General features: G+C 37.1%; 1 protein-coding gene across 11 annotated transcripts in view; it reads right to left on the bottom strand.

The window, feature by feature from the left end:
• The window catches only part of PDPK1 (3-phosphoinositide dependent protein kinase 1), a 35,568-nt gene that overhangs the window by 19,468 nt on the left and 2,479 nt on the right, over nt 1-13,621 (bottom strand). For 5 of the 11 annotated variants that reach the window (XM_040589660.1, XM_040589661.1, XM_040589668.1 and 2 more), the window contains exon 2: nt 803-1,072. In XM_040589660.1, coding sequence (XP_040445594.1) covers nt 803-1,072 — 270 coding nt within the window. The other 6 variants (XM_040589666.1, XM_040589662.1, XM_040589665.1 and 3 more) reach the window with 5 other exon arrangements.

Here is a 13,621-nt window from a genome sequence, read left to right as displayed (position 1 = left end):
TACTCTTGATGACTGCGAGAGGCCTGATTCCTGAACATCACAGTAGACTGTACAGGAAGAACCAGAAAAACCCAGTATTTAGAGATAACAACCAAAAAATATATACAAGAAGCAACATGTGAAAAAGATACAGAATTATTATACTACTTGCCTTACAATGTGGCAACTACAAAAGCATCAAATGAAAGTATTAATTGTTTCATGGGTTCTTTAGGATAACAAGTAATTAATTCTTGTGCAATGCCATGGATGTGACAAGTTAGAAACAATCCATTTAAGGCTACTTAGAAACAATCATATTAGGCTCCTGAATACAAAGATATTAACTGTGGCTCATTGAGTCCTTGAGGGCCATGACACTAGAGGTTGAGAAAGTATTGGAGAACTATCACTGTTCTTACTTTCTTCCCTAAGCATCTGGCAGTAGCTCCTGCCACAGATAAGACATGCTGTAGAAGTTCTTACCATGACAAAATCCTAGCCCAGCTCCAATCCTTTCTATCATAAAATTTTAACATGACCCATTACAACATCAAACTTACATTAGAAAGCAATGTCTCCTAAAAATGCAAGCATCAAGTCAGCAGGACACAATGGAACTTCTGAGGAGTTTAAAAGGTACTTGAAAAATCAGCATCCATATTTACTGCAACACTTAATTTTAACAGTTAAAATCACTATGTCCCACCCATCTACTCTTCAAGCTGTTCCCTCCAGATTTAAATCTCAGCAATATTACTTTCACAGCAAGTTTTGAAGTTTATCCAAGAAATTCAGCACTTTTTATAGAAAGTAAAGTTACCGTTGAAAAAGATCCTTCACCCAGAATTTTCCCAAATTTGAAGTCATCAGGTCGTTTCTTTCGAGGCTGTGGAGGCTGCTGTCCTGTATGCTGCTGCAAGGAGTTTGAACTAGATCTTGATTCAGCTGCAGTGCCCTCCATGTTAGATCCCTGTCTGCTGCCACAGGTGGAAATGACAGACGGAGTGCTGGAATCTGCTTGGTTCCTCACCATTGATGGGGATGAACAGGAGCATAACACCACACTAGACTGGAGTGGAACAGCATCATACTGCAAAAGAGAAATGAAACTTTATTCCCATACCTTCAAGTAATTACCACACACATCTGCACCTTGTTTCCATACAATCAGCACAAACTTCTATTTGAAAGGGTTATCACTAAAATGTCTTTAGGAGGGAGTGTTAGTATTTCACAAATTAAGAGCTGCCATTTCCAAAATAAACAACTCTGTTTAGGTCATGCTGTGCACATACAAATAGCCATAAGTCAAAAGTCTGAACACTTTAAGAATGCTTTTTTTTTTTCCCACACTCAAATGCTCCCTGACACCAAGGTATCAAATTTCACAGTACATTCTCCTGTGAGTAACATGATCTATTAAACTTTATTTCATGCTCGGAGACAAAGCCATCCATCCAATCTTAACAAGTAGCAGTTTTCCTGAAATTAAAAGAATTATCTAGTTATGCAATCAACACCTGTATTCACAAGTGACATTAGTTTAGAGATCCAAGTTACGGTGAACTGCAAATGAGCAAGTAAAGCATGGAAACTTTAATGGAGACCAAGGATATATTCCTACATTTTTACTTGGAATCCCACTTTCTCCAGTAGTATTTCTCTTTAATACACATTGGGAAAGGACATGAAGAAAAGCAGGAACAACATAGAAAAGGCAGGTCAGCTGGAGGGTTTACTAATCAGCAATATTCAGTTCTTTTTTTGAGGAATGCTCTGGTTCATGACCTTTCAAAACAAGGAAGATTATACTATTTATATTGTATATATGATCACATAAAGACATCCCGATTCCAAAACAAAGAACCAGATATTGCCCAGAAAACAGCAAGTACATGAAGATAAGACTCCAAATACCGATTCTTATAATATACAAATCAAACCATCATTTGGTATACTTTTATCAATTTTTCCCAAGTAAGACCAAGGAAACATGTCAAGCTGTTTCCCTCCCTGTTGGTAACACCCTCCATTACTCTATTCTACTTCAAATGTTTTACCTGAAATTGGCCAGAAAACACAGACAGTAGGAGAGCTCTGCTGAACTACTTCTGACAATAAAAACTGGTACACAAACAGTGGGAATATTTAAGAAAGTTAACACTGTATCTGAATATTATTTTTTAATCTCAGTATTCTAAAGTATGTCCAGCAGAATGAAACTATATGACAATGAAAATATCCTAACCTCAAAACAGATGTATTATACAGCCCTGACCTAGTCTGCAACATAGTTCATGTTGATATTCAAATAAACATTGCTTCTGACACAAATTTTTATCTCATGAATTTCAATCTGATTCAGAAGAATTTTCTGCATTTCTATCAGAAACCGCTTTAGAAGGGAATTGGACTTGCATTCAATCATGCACATGGGCTTAAAGCACCTAGGTCCCACATTAGCAATTACTCATTTGGCTGTGCTCTATGCAGTAGGAGAAAATAGCTTTCATTTACTGCTAAACATCTTTCACAAGTAAGATACAATTCAGAAATACACTTCACTTACACATTTAGTGGCACTACAGAACAATGAGATATGAACATATTTCTAAACATGCAAACGTATACCTTCTAAATTAAGACAAAGATAACAAGGTCAAAAGGGATACTGTTAAAACTCTTCATTTTCTCCACTCACCATAAATTATATGCAAATACCCATTCCCACAAGATAGAAAATCAACTATTATTAAGCAACTACTCTAAACAATAGCTTTCAAGAAGCCTAAGGGAGTATCACCTTTCCAACCTGAGTGCAGCCTACCTGCTTCAGGATCTCTATTGCTCCTTAGGGCTTTTTCGAAGAACTGACTACACCAATAGGGCAAGCTGATCAAGAACAGGTAACAGCTTTTATTAGACCTGTGTCCAAGCTTTGTGATACAAGGGAGACTTATGAGGAATCTGCCTCTAATGATAGCTATTTGCTATATTTTGTACAGCTTTTGTGAGGACAGAAGGGAGGACAGGCTGAGGGCAGACTTGGAGACAGATGACAGAATTTTGCTTTTTGAAAAGTTCATTAACTCCCCCAGACAGTAGCACATCCCCTACTCAGAATCAGTTATGCAGCACTCTTCCCTTTGAAGAGAAGAAAGTATATTGATGCTGCTATTATGAAAACTGCATGTTACAGCATGTGTGCTGTAGGTCACGGTTCCTTTTATGCAGATATTGTAGCTGACACTTTCCCCAAACTAGTTGCTGTCACCAGCATCCTCATAGCTCAACTGAATCTTTCCTTCAAACAGCAACCTGTATAAACAGTAACTAGAACTAAAAACATTGTACTCTTTCCTATTAAGCGTGCAGCAAGGCCAACACAAGCATGACTGCTCAACAGCTGAGGTGATGACAATGTGAGAAACATCCTATTAATTGAAATACAGTAAATAACACACATGCACACAGACGAAATATTAGCATTTCAATGACAAACTGGCTTCCAGTCAGGCTATTCTACAGCAACTGAGGGTTTACAGGTAAATAAAGCAGCAGCATTGTGGCAGATCTGATTAGATTCTGCAGCTAGCAAGATCACCTTGAAAAAAAACAAACAATCAAGCAAAAAACCCACCACAACAGCATCAGAGAGCACTGAGAGAAAGGGTGAAAAAGATGTTGAATGCAGTATATTTCCTTGCACAGTATCTGAAACTAAATCACAATGAATATCCAGTATAGAGAAGTCCTAAGGGAAGAACAGACAGGACTCTGTAGGAAGAGAAGGTTATTTCCAGCCAAGGTATAACGTCAATTAGTCCCCTGACTTTTGCAAAGGAAAGTCAAGATTAAGAACAAGAAGGACAGAGGAATATGCAATAGATTTCAAGAATCAGTTACCCAAGAAGTGCCAGAACTATGCACGATTAGGTATGTTGAATCCAAACATTTATAGAAAAGATCACCACTACACTTTTCTTTCCACACTTCACATAATCTTATTTAGTATTTTGTATCCTGTATTATTTACCTTGTCAGTTTTACTTTGAAAGACTCCAAAAAACCATGTCTGCAGAGACTATATGTATTTCTGCATGTTTTCACATATGCCAGAGAGCACAGCCTAGCTCGTCCAGTCTAATCTCATATAAGCACTCTTTTGCAAAAATCAGATTTAAAATTCTGCTTCTGTTAGATACAGACTTTTTTAGTGAAATACAAAGTCAATCACTGAAGATTTTAAAAACCTTCTGAACTGCACCTGCAGTTCTCAGAAGCTTGAGGATGCTCTACTTGCAGCAATTATCAACATTTCTCAGTTGGCAAGCCAGTGAAAGCAGAGACCCTCACACAGTGAAAACAGACTTACCTATTGCACGACATGGATCACTGTGGACCACACTGGTCACCACTAATCTATTAATTCTACATCCGCTTTTAAAAACTAATCTCTAATGCTACCTACTTTCTCAAGTACTTTCCCAAGGGTGCTGTTTCCAATTTATAGAATTTTTTTCCTTCTTAGTGCAACATACTGTGAAGTTGAAAACCTAGTAAGTATGAAAGTAACAAATCTGTGGAAGGTAAGTGGAATCGTAGATCAGATGCATCAAAATCTTCATTAACTCATTTTCACTGTCACTAGAGTCAGGCTTCTTTTTATTTACATGACATGAAGTCCTTACATTGTTCTTTTACCCTCTTGCCTGCAAACAGCTGAAATAAATTTTAAGGAAACTTGAATCACTGCAAAAAGCCCACTACATATCACTACATTTTTCCTTTTATACTCTCCTCGCTCCCCTCTGCATGAAAAGCCAGTCACAGGCAAAGCTCCCTGCTGCCTAGAAGGACCTATACCTCTTGCAATACCTTTTTGCAAAAATGCAATTCAGCTTTTTGACAAAAGCACTACTAATACAATTTTTAATATATCTAAGCACATAGCATGCATCACACAAATACCACACACTGCTTTAAAGCAAGTACAACCACAAAAACTGCAGCTCTACTAGTTTTTTTCTCACAGCAAAATATGCAACACAGCTTCCTGATACAGTTTTATCAACAGCAGCAAAAAATACTTGTAGAGACTCTGTGTTCCAAAGCTTCTAGTATCTTTTACTTCTGTCCTGACATGATACTGAACCCTGAAGATGACAGAATATCTTTGCTACCACTGAAACTCTACTAGCATGATCTCATTTCTGTTACAAAGCAAGTCAGTGTGAATATGGTCCTAACCTGCCACTTGTCTGGTAACACTGAGTCTAACTGCTGACTTTATTACTGAATCTTTAGCTGCATGAAGATACAGGGCAGACATGATCAGAAAAGCTCTTCCATCCACTTACCTATAGGGGAATTTTTTTCCTTGCTAACAGGAAGTACTATTTACACAAAGCAACATGAGCTCTACACCTCAACTGGTATATTTGTTTTGATAATAAACACTGATGATGAGACTGTATAAGCTAGGACATTGCCACAATCCTCTTATAAACGTTTTTTTTATGATAAAATGTATTACAGGTCTACTAAATGAAATAATGCAGACAGACATACACAAAAGATTTGACCTGACATTACATAATGTCTGAAATACAGAATACTGTTGAGAAAAATGAATGTAGGACGACATATTCTAAGTGACACTGGTTAAATTCTAAACAACTTTAATAGTCACGCCCAAACAAGGATCTACTGCAGTTCACACCAGGATTGACCAAAAAGCCTGAAAGAAGAAGAGTAATTGCACAAATCTAAGACTGAGGGGGCAAAAAAAACCCAAAACAAAAACCACACACCAATTGGCAACAAAAGTGTGTAACAAAGCAATCTACAGCTTTTGGTAAATTAGACAAACAGTGAGACTTTACTTTTGTTTCTACCAAAACATTACTACAAATTAAAATATGGTTCAAGAAATTATGCATAATGGCGGGAAACAAGTGGACAAAGAACTGAAGCTATTCTACACCTGAATATACAAAACCAGGAAGTATCAGCTAGAATAAGTAAAGTCTTACTGCCACTAGTACTGTGCAACCTTTAAGAACAAAACCAAAACAGTTTCAGGTAAAAATTAAGACACTGAACTCCTGTGAAAACATCTAATCATCTGGCTAGATTAAGCTCCTGAAATCTGTTTATTAAAGAATCTGACTGCTTTAGCTTTGTGGTATCAGAGAATACAGAACTCAAAAAATTAGAGTCACCTGCAATTCAGCACAAGTCTTACTGGATTTAAGAATTACTGAGTGGTGTATGTCATGTGTTAGGCTAAATTATAATAAGGTCACAGGCTATCATGGAGAAAACCAACACAAACATCTATGCCCTACATCAACAAAGTCCACTTAAGAAATTACAGGATTCAGAAAGCAACATAGCACTCTAGGGTATCTATGAATTAATCTTTTCATATACAAATGGAATCTGAGAGGCTTTCCAAGCAGATACCACATGATATAGTATAAGATACCCTCCCCAGCTGTCCGAGTATCCAGTCTCAGCTTTTACCTCTCTGCCAAATATAGCCCTTTTAGTACAGAAACAGGAAGATCTTCCAAAATCTATGAATCTAAGATTCAATGTCCAAATTTAATACACTTGTCTTCAAGTGAAAGTATAGAGTCCATCTGTCACAGCACTACCAAAACTAGCTGGCTGCAACAAGGCTTTACCACCCTATACCAAGTTAACTTCAATAAGTAGTTCCTGCGCCTTGCCCTGGCACAGCTACCAACCCCCCACAAGGTTTCAAAAGTTCATCTACTGTCCGTGCTGTTTCTTCATCCTTTTCAAGCCAGTCCACCCTGCTTCTCGCCTCTGCTGTGTCTGGGATGCTCTCTCTCCTCCCTCTGCTTCTTCCAGGTCCCTCTTCATTACCTGCTCCTCTTCCATACACCCCTTAGAGCTATTTAACTGCTTAGCAGGAACCAGCCACAGCTGCACCTGATGCACATCAGCCAACCCACCTCCCTGAAGCCAGTCCACAGCTGTATATTAATGTTAATTAACGCAGCTTCATTACCCTATAATTCCTCTACATCCATCTATTTATCTGTGCAATTAAGGAGGAATAAAGTCCTTTATTTCACATTGAGAGAAGGTCATTGCTTTCATCAGCCAGGTGTTTTGTAGTTTTAGAGATAAAGCTGACTTGCTACTACTTCTCAACACTGAGATTTTGCTAGAGAGTTTAAGTTAAGATAGGCTTGGCCTGAAAGGTTTTGTAAATCATTATGATATTGTCACACAAGCCAAAAAATCTGAAACTGAAATGTATTTTTTATTGCTTATAATTTAAACATTGACAACCTGGGGTCTCCTAAGGATTTATCTGCAAAATGCAAAGGGAAGAAAATGAACAGCTAGGCAGTTGTATTTAGTATATACTTTCCATGGCACACTGGTGTTTCAGAGGGTTGACAAAGATGGAGCAACTGCACCTGACATCTTGTATCTGAAAGAGAACATAATAAGGGGCAATTAACAGGTATTTGCACAGCTTTTCCATTGGCCTCCTCCCACTTAATATCCAACACTGAAAATGTTTACCTTCTCCAGGTTCTCCAACACCTACTTGTGACAGCCTCTGCTTCAAAGGCTAGAGTGCAACACACCCTGGAAGTCCCAGCATATTCCAAAATAAAAAAGCAACTCATCAGGTCATATACTAAGATGGGCCTGAATATATGTCCTCAAACTATTCCTCACAGAGTACCTAAAAAGAGAATGTAGGCAAAAGCAGGGTAGCTCAGCTACAAAAAATTAAAGATACAAAGAAACACTAATTCAGAACAACAAAAATAAATCTAGAAGCCTCAGCCTCACCTTCCAGTACAGGTGGCACTTCCCATTATGCACTAACCCCATCCAGGAGTGGCTTGCAGGAAGTTTAATTATCATCATGTGATTCCAATCAATATTCAACAACAGTTCATAAACTCTGTACACTGCTACATCAGGGTGACTGCCACAAATAATGGCAACCCAGAACAATAACAGATGGTGTGTCTTCGTAAACTGCAGTAAACAAATTCTCATACCTTATATGCTCATACCTATTTAAGGCCTGGACTTCTGTCTAAAAACGGACTGTCAGACTACTAAAGTGACCAACAGCATCCTGTCTCTATTAACTAATTGTACATATGTGTGGATATAGAAACAATATACTCAATTTATGAAACTCCACTGTATGCCAGTTTCCACTAATATACGCTTAGAAGTTTGTCAGATAATTTAAATAATTTAATAAAACATCTACTTTCCAACACTATTATTACCTTTAAGGAATCGAAATATTTGCCTGAAGAACAAAAGAAAAACCATTCATATGCCTTAAAGTGCCACTAGATGCTGTCAGACTGTCTTATAACAAAATCAAGCATGTAATGAGCAGGACAAAACTCAGATTAAGCCTCAGCAGTACAGTAAAATGTTTGCCCACCTAACAGGTTAACTTTGACACTCAAATACATACAGCCATGTTAAAGAAACCCTAACTTACAGCACCATAGTAATTGGGAGGTATTTAAAAACCATGTTCTCTGGTCACACTTTTAGCTTTACAGAAGATTACATATCTCCCTAATCAGGAAGGAATACCACTAGACCAAAACAGTAAGGAAACTGACTTAGAAGTATGCTTTCAGATTATGAAATCTGAGGGAGGAAAACATTGCCGAAGGCTTTAAAGAATCACACTCAACATTCATCCATTGAAAAGAAGGAATATATTAAAAATAGTAATAATTCTAACTGAATACGACATTGGCAAATAATGTTTCCATCTGAGAGAAGACTAGGTAAGTCATACTTCAACGACTTATCTGTGCAGCAGAGTGCAAAACGTAGAGTTAAAAACTAGTAAAAAAAACTGATCAAAGGGGGTGATATTAAGGCTTTTTTTTTTTTCAACTCCTGTTAAGTTAATTAAACAAGCTGATTAATCTTCAACCTATCACAAGAAGTAAAGTTTATATTGAAATGACAGATTTCATTCAACCTTTAAGGCAGATAATTCAAATGGCTAAGAGAAAATCCAAACACATAAAATCAACAGGCATTTCCAAGCACAAACACTCCTTTCCAAAAAAACAAATGAGGCACTTAGTAAAAAACGTACTAGGTTACAAAGATGCCAAAGTTACTTTCCTGGGACAACAGGATGGTTTTTTTCTACAGGGAACTTCTTTGAAGATCATAGTAAGCCATTTTCTTCAAACTGCAGTAAACAAACCCCACTCCAAGTATTAGTTATTTGTAGATATTAAAAAAGCATTAACATGAAACACTAATCTTCTGTAGCAGTAGTTTGTGTTTACATTGTGTAGAGCTGCATCAGCACTCTTTCAAACCTCATCATCAAATGGTATGCAAAGATTACAGTAGAGAACTTAAGATCTAGCTCATAACCCAACAAATTGCCCATCAACTCCATGTCTTGAAGAAGCCAACAAGACAGTCTGAAGCCAAAAAACTTGTCACAATCTATACTCTGATAAAGATTCATAAATGGTTACCGATTACTACATTTAAAAGAACAGACTGAAATATCATATTTCAATTACAAAAGCTATTTAAATACAAATTTGTTTTGCAAAAGAATCTGAAGTCATACACCTATCTGGAGTGCAATTTTTTGATCTTGGAAGCTGCCACATGAAAATACTGTTGCTTAACAGACCATTTTTATGAATAAGCCATGCCAATTTCAAAAGCATCTGGTCATATAAAAGAGCTACTTTGTTGTTTCAACAGACTGCCATGCTGATTAAAGAAGTCTAGGCTCTGACCCACCAAAACAACTATGCTCACCTTCGCACAGTGTCATTTGAAACCTCTCAAACACTGGAAGGTAAGCATTCATTGAGCACTGCATAAAACTGTTCCCCAAAAAATCTCTTAGCAAAGCATCTTGATAGAAATGACCACTATTTAAAAGAGAAGAAGACATTTTAAAATAATGTCCTGGTAATACATTTCAAGAATAAAGACTGTAAGTGTTAATGGAAAGGAAAAGTTTGGAGCAGATAATTCTTCAGAGACACTATTCTACCTAATCTGGCTGGGACCTCTGCAATAGTGGGAAACAGAAGTATGAAAAGAATTTAGGTTGATGTAGTCTGCTTAATATATTAATAGCCCTAACAAATTTTAAAGAAGAGTTACCGTAATAGGAAGGTAATGTTGAAAATAAAATAAATCACCATAAGACACAGTTATTATTTCAGAGGGGGGGGGGGAACCCAAATATATATATACACACACACAAAAAGCCCTGGCTAAGCCTGACAATGCCATGCTCTAATAGCCTATGAGAATTTGACTTTTTTTTTTCCAGGGACTTTTCTTTATATTACTGTAAGGCACAAGTAGGCTGTTAAAGATGACTCTACTATCTAGTTGGCAGTTGTTTGCCTTATGTTTGAGACCAGTTTTGGAAGATACATGTCCTATCTTCAAAATATAATCAAGAAGATTAACTCTGAAGAAGAATCAAAATTAATTGATTTTTCTTCTTCAGCTTTCTGGATGTACATAGTCATTAAGTTCATGGTATACAAAGAAGTGTTTTAAAGTTTGGGGAGACATATGTACTGTTCACATAAAATAATCTCAAAACACCAGAAACAAAGCTCAGCTCTGAGACTTTACCTCCTTCATATCTGATCACTACCACCAGTTCCTTACTTTTCTGCAGTAAACCTGTAACAGTTAATCCATGAGTAATGAGGAAATTAGATCTGTGTTATATTAGCAAAAATATAACCAATAGTCTCAAGGAAATGGAAGCACAGAGAACAACTCTACATCGTTAGAAAGTTTTGACTCTTCATTAGGGAATAAAGGTATTTTATCCACAAGACTGATTTTGTTTCTACAGAAATTAATTTCTCACATACAGAGCAGTGTTGACCCAAACATTTCAGTTAATGCAAATGCTCTTTTCTAAATTTGACAACCTTACCCATACAGTGTTATTTCCTGCCAATAGTTTCCAGGACTCTAATTCCAAATTCAGGTAGGGATTAAAGCTAATGAAAGGATTTGTAAGAACCTGCATATCAGCCAGTTACCCTCTAACCTCCTTTACCACTAAGCAAAGCACTTAACTTGTAAGCACCTTCAGGAGCAGAGACTATTTAAGGCCTCCTTCCACTCCTACTCCTCCCCACCTGCTGCCACCCCAAGCCTCAAAACAGATCAGAAACAGGAAACCACAAAAAAAAAATCTCTAAGAACCTAAAGTCAGCCTATGGCCCAAAAAGCTATATATGTAAACAAGCCATTGAGAATTCATTTCACACAAACAGATCTAGGCCAGCTCACAAGAAAACAAAAGCCATCTGTAATGGCAAGAGTCTAGATCACATTCTACACTGTCAGTCATCACATGAAGCACACCAATATTAAGAGGTTTCTGTGCACCATGGATGAGGGCTCACACTAACAAACACTAAAGGACTTCCTATGCCAGCAGTTCTAGGAGGCAAAAAAAACAGTTTCGGGTGAAGAGCAGAGAAGCAGCTACACAAAAGTGGCTGTACGTAGATGGAGTGTACAAAGGCTGGACAGCACAGTCAAGAGCTGTAAATTAAATTCCTGCAGGATCACTAAAAAAAATATGAACATCAAATGTATACTTTCCTTCCAGAAGAATGTGCTAAGCAAGTTATACCTTGCAATTTTTCACCATAATGAATTAAAGAATATTTGCCAGTTGAAGTATTCACAGCTTGTCTTTTAAAGCAGGAAGCAGCTTCAATATTCAGTCACACAACAAACCAGTTATTTCCTATAGCGCTGCTGAGCAGAATCCATAAGGTGCAAAAAATAAGGTTCTAGACCAAACAAACAGCTAACTTTGTGCATGCTGTGTTCAGTCCTTTCATGCAATTTAGTTAGACCTTAGCAACCTTCCACAAGCTTACCTGTAAGATGTCAGAAAGGGAAGTCAGGAGGGAGAAAAATCACCTCCTTCCCCTTTTTTGCTTCTTAATTAATCTAACACATAATCTAACTTAGCCACCTGCAAAAAAAGTTTTCCCATTTGAAATACCAGTAATTCCTCGGCTTCATACAAATTTTTCAGGAAGCTCCAATATGAGGAACTTGGAGAAAGGTTTTTATCTTTCAAACATAGTGTTTTCTGAAATAAGTTTTTAGCTTTCCATATTAAAAAGGAATGTCTCACTTGTATATTTTAGGATGGCAAAAATGTACTAGTTCTACAGAAATCCATACAGCTTTTCTAGGAAAAAAATATTAGATAAAATAGATACTAAAACACAGGTATTACTAAAACATTTCACATCCTCATCTACCAAACCTATTTTTATTACTTTGCAAGTTTATTACCTTTTTCAGCCTATCAAAGTGACTGTGCTCCTTGTTTCGTGCCTTCTGTACCAAAACTCCTGCAAGTACTTCAGTAGTCAGCATCCCTTTCTGAGTTTTCCCTGCAATGCTGCCCTCCAACTGATTTGCTTTAGGGAAGTGAGATGAGCCTGAGTTTGCAGGTTGTCTTTCAGTGTCCAGCTACAGTAATCTACTTGAAAGTTTCAAGAGCTATATGAAACAGACATTACTTCTAGCACTCTAAGCAACAGACCAATAACCCAAAGAATAATTTGCTTTAAAAAAAGAAAAGCCTATCCACACAGTGGATTGATTGTTTAGTTGAACATCGCTATTATACCCAGATTATTCTCTGGATCTTCTCCTTTCCGCTAGCTACCAGCACTTCCCACGTTAGAAATATGAATGCATACAAAGTTATCTTCTTCTTCAAAGTTAACTTCTTACAAAGTTATCTTAATCTTCTTCCATTTTTTCACCTTTAAGCACCTTCTCAATACTCGTGTCTTTAACTATTTACTATTCCTGCAGCCTGCTTTAGGAAGAGATTTACAGAAAACATATCGCAGTTAAAAGCCTATGCACAAGTGATAAAGATTAGTCATTGCTTTATGCTGGAAACCCAACAGAAGAGAATATTAAGTAGATAGGCATGCAGGGAAAACTCCTCAAGCCTGTCTGGAAGTTTTATAACTACAAATGACTACAAATAGAACTCTTACCACAGGTTAGTCTAATTCCTAGCACAGACGCAGAACTTACTCTATTAAGTACCCAATTATTTAAGAAGCATAGTTTATATTAGTTCCATGGTAGGGGGTGGAGGGGAAAGCTGGCAGTTTTGTTCAGACAGATCCGTGACTGTACTATAGCTCTTGTCAGGTCAGAAACACTGATAGACTCTAATAATCACTTGAGTACCTACACCTTTCAGTGAAGATGTTGCTGAAAATGAAGCTGTAAACAACCATTCTTCCAAACTCTTTGATTTTGAGAGGAAGATCACTTCTTGATATGAGACCAAATATGCTTATAATGAAGGCATTAACAGCAAATACTAAGACTACACTAACACCTGCAACTAAAGCAACAGTAAAGCTGTTTCCTTCTTGAAAGCACAATTCCCTCTTCGGTACCATGTGTTCAGAAAATAGCAGAATGTTTTAGGAATTGTTCCCACATACAAGAATATAAAAATTAACTGTTTTGACAAAGGAATGCTAGAATACTCTTTTCAAAGCTGTGCTCTGCCCCCCCTCCC

Source organism: Falco naumanni, chromosome 4, assembly GCF_017639655.2.
Source record: "Falco naumanni isolate bFalNau1 chromosome 4, bFalNau1.pat, whole genome shotgun sequence".
NCBI lineage: Eukaryota > Metazoa > Chordata > Aves > Falconiformes > Falconidae > Falco > Falco naumanni.
Note: the sequence above shows the minus strand (reverse complement) of the source record. Positions and strands in the feature narration are given on the sequence as shown.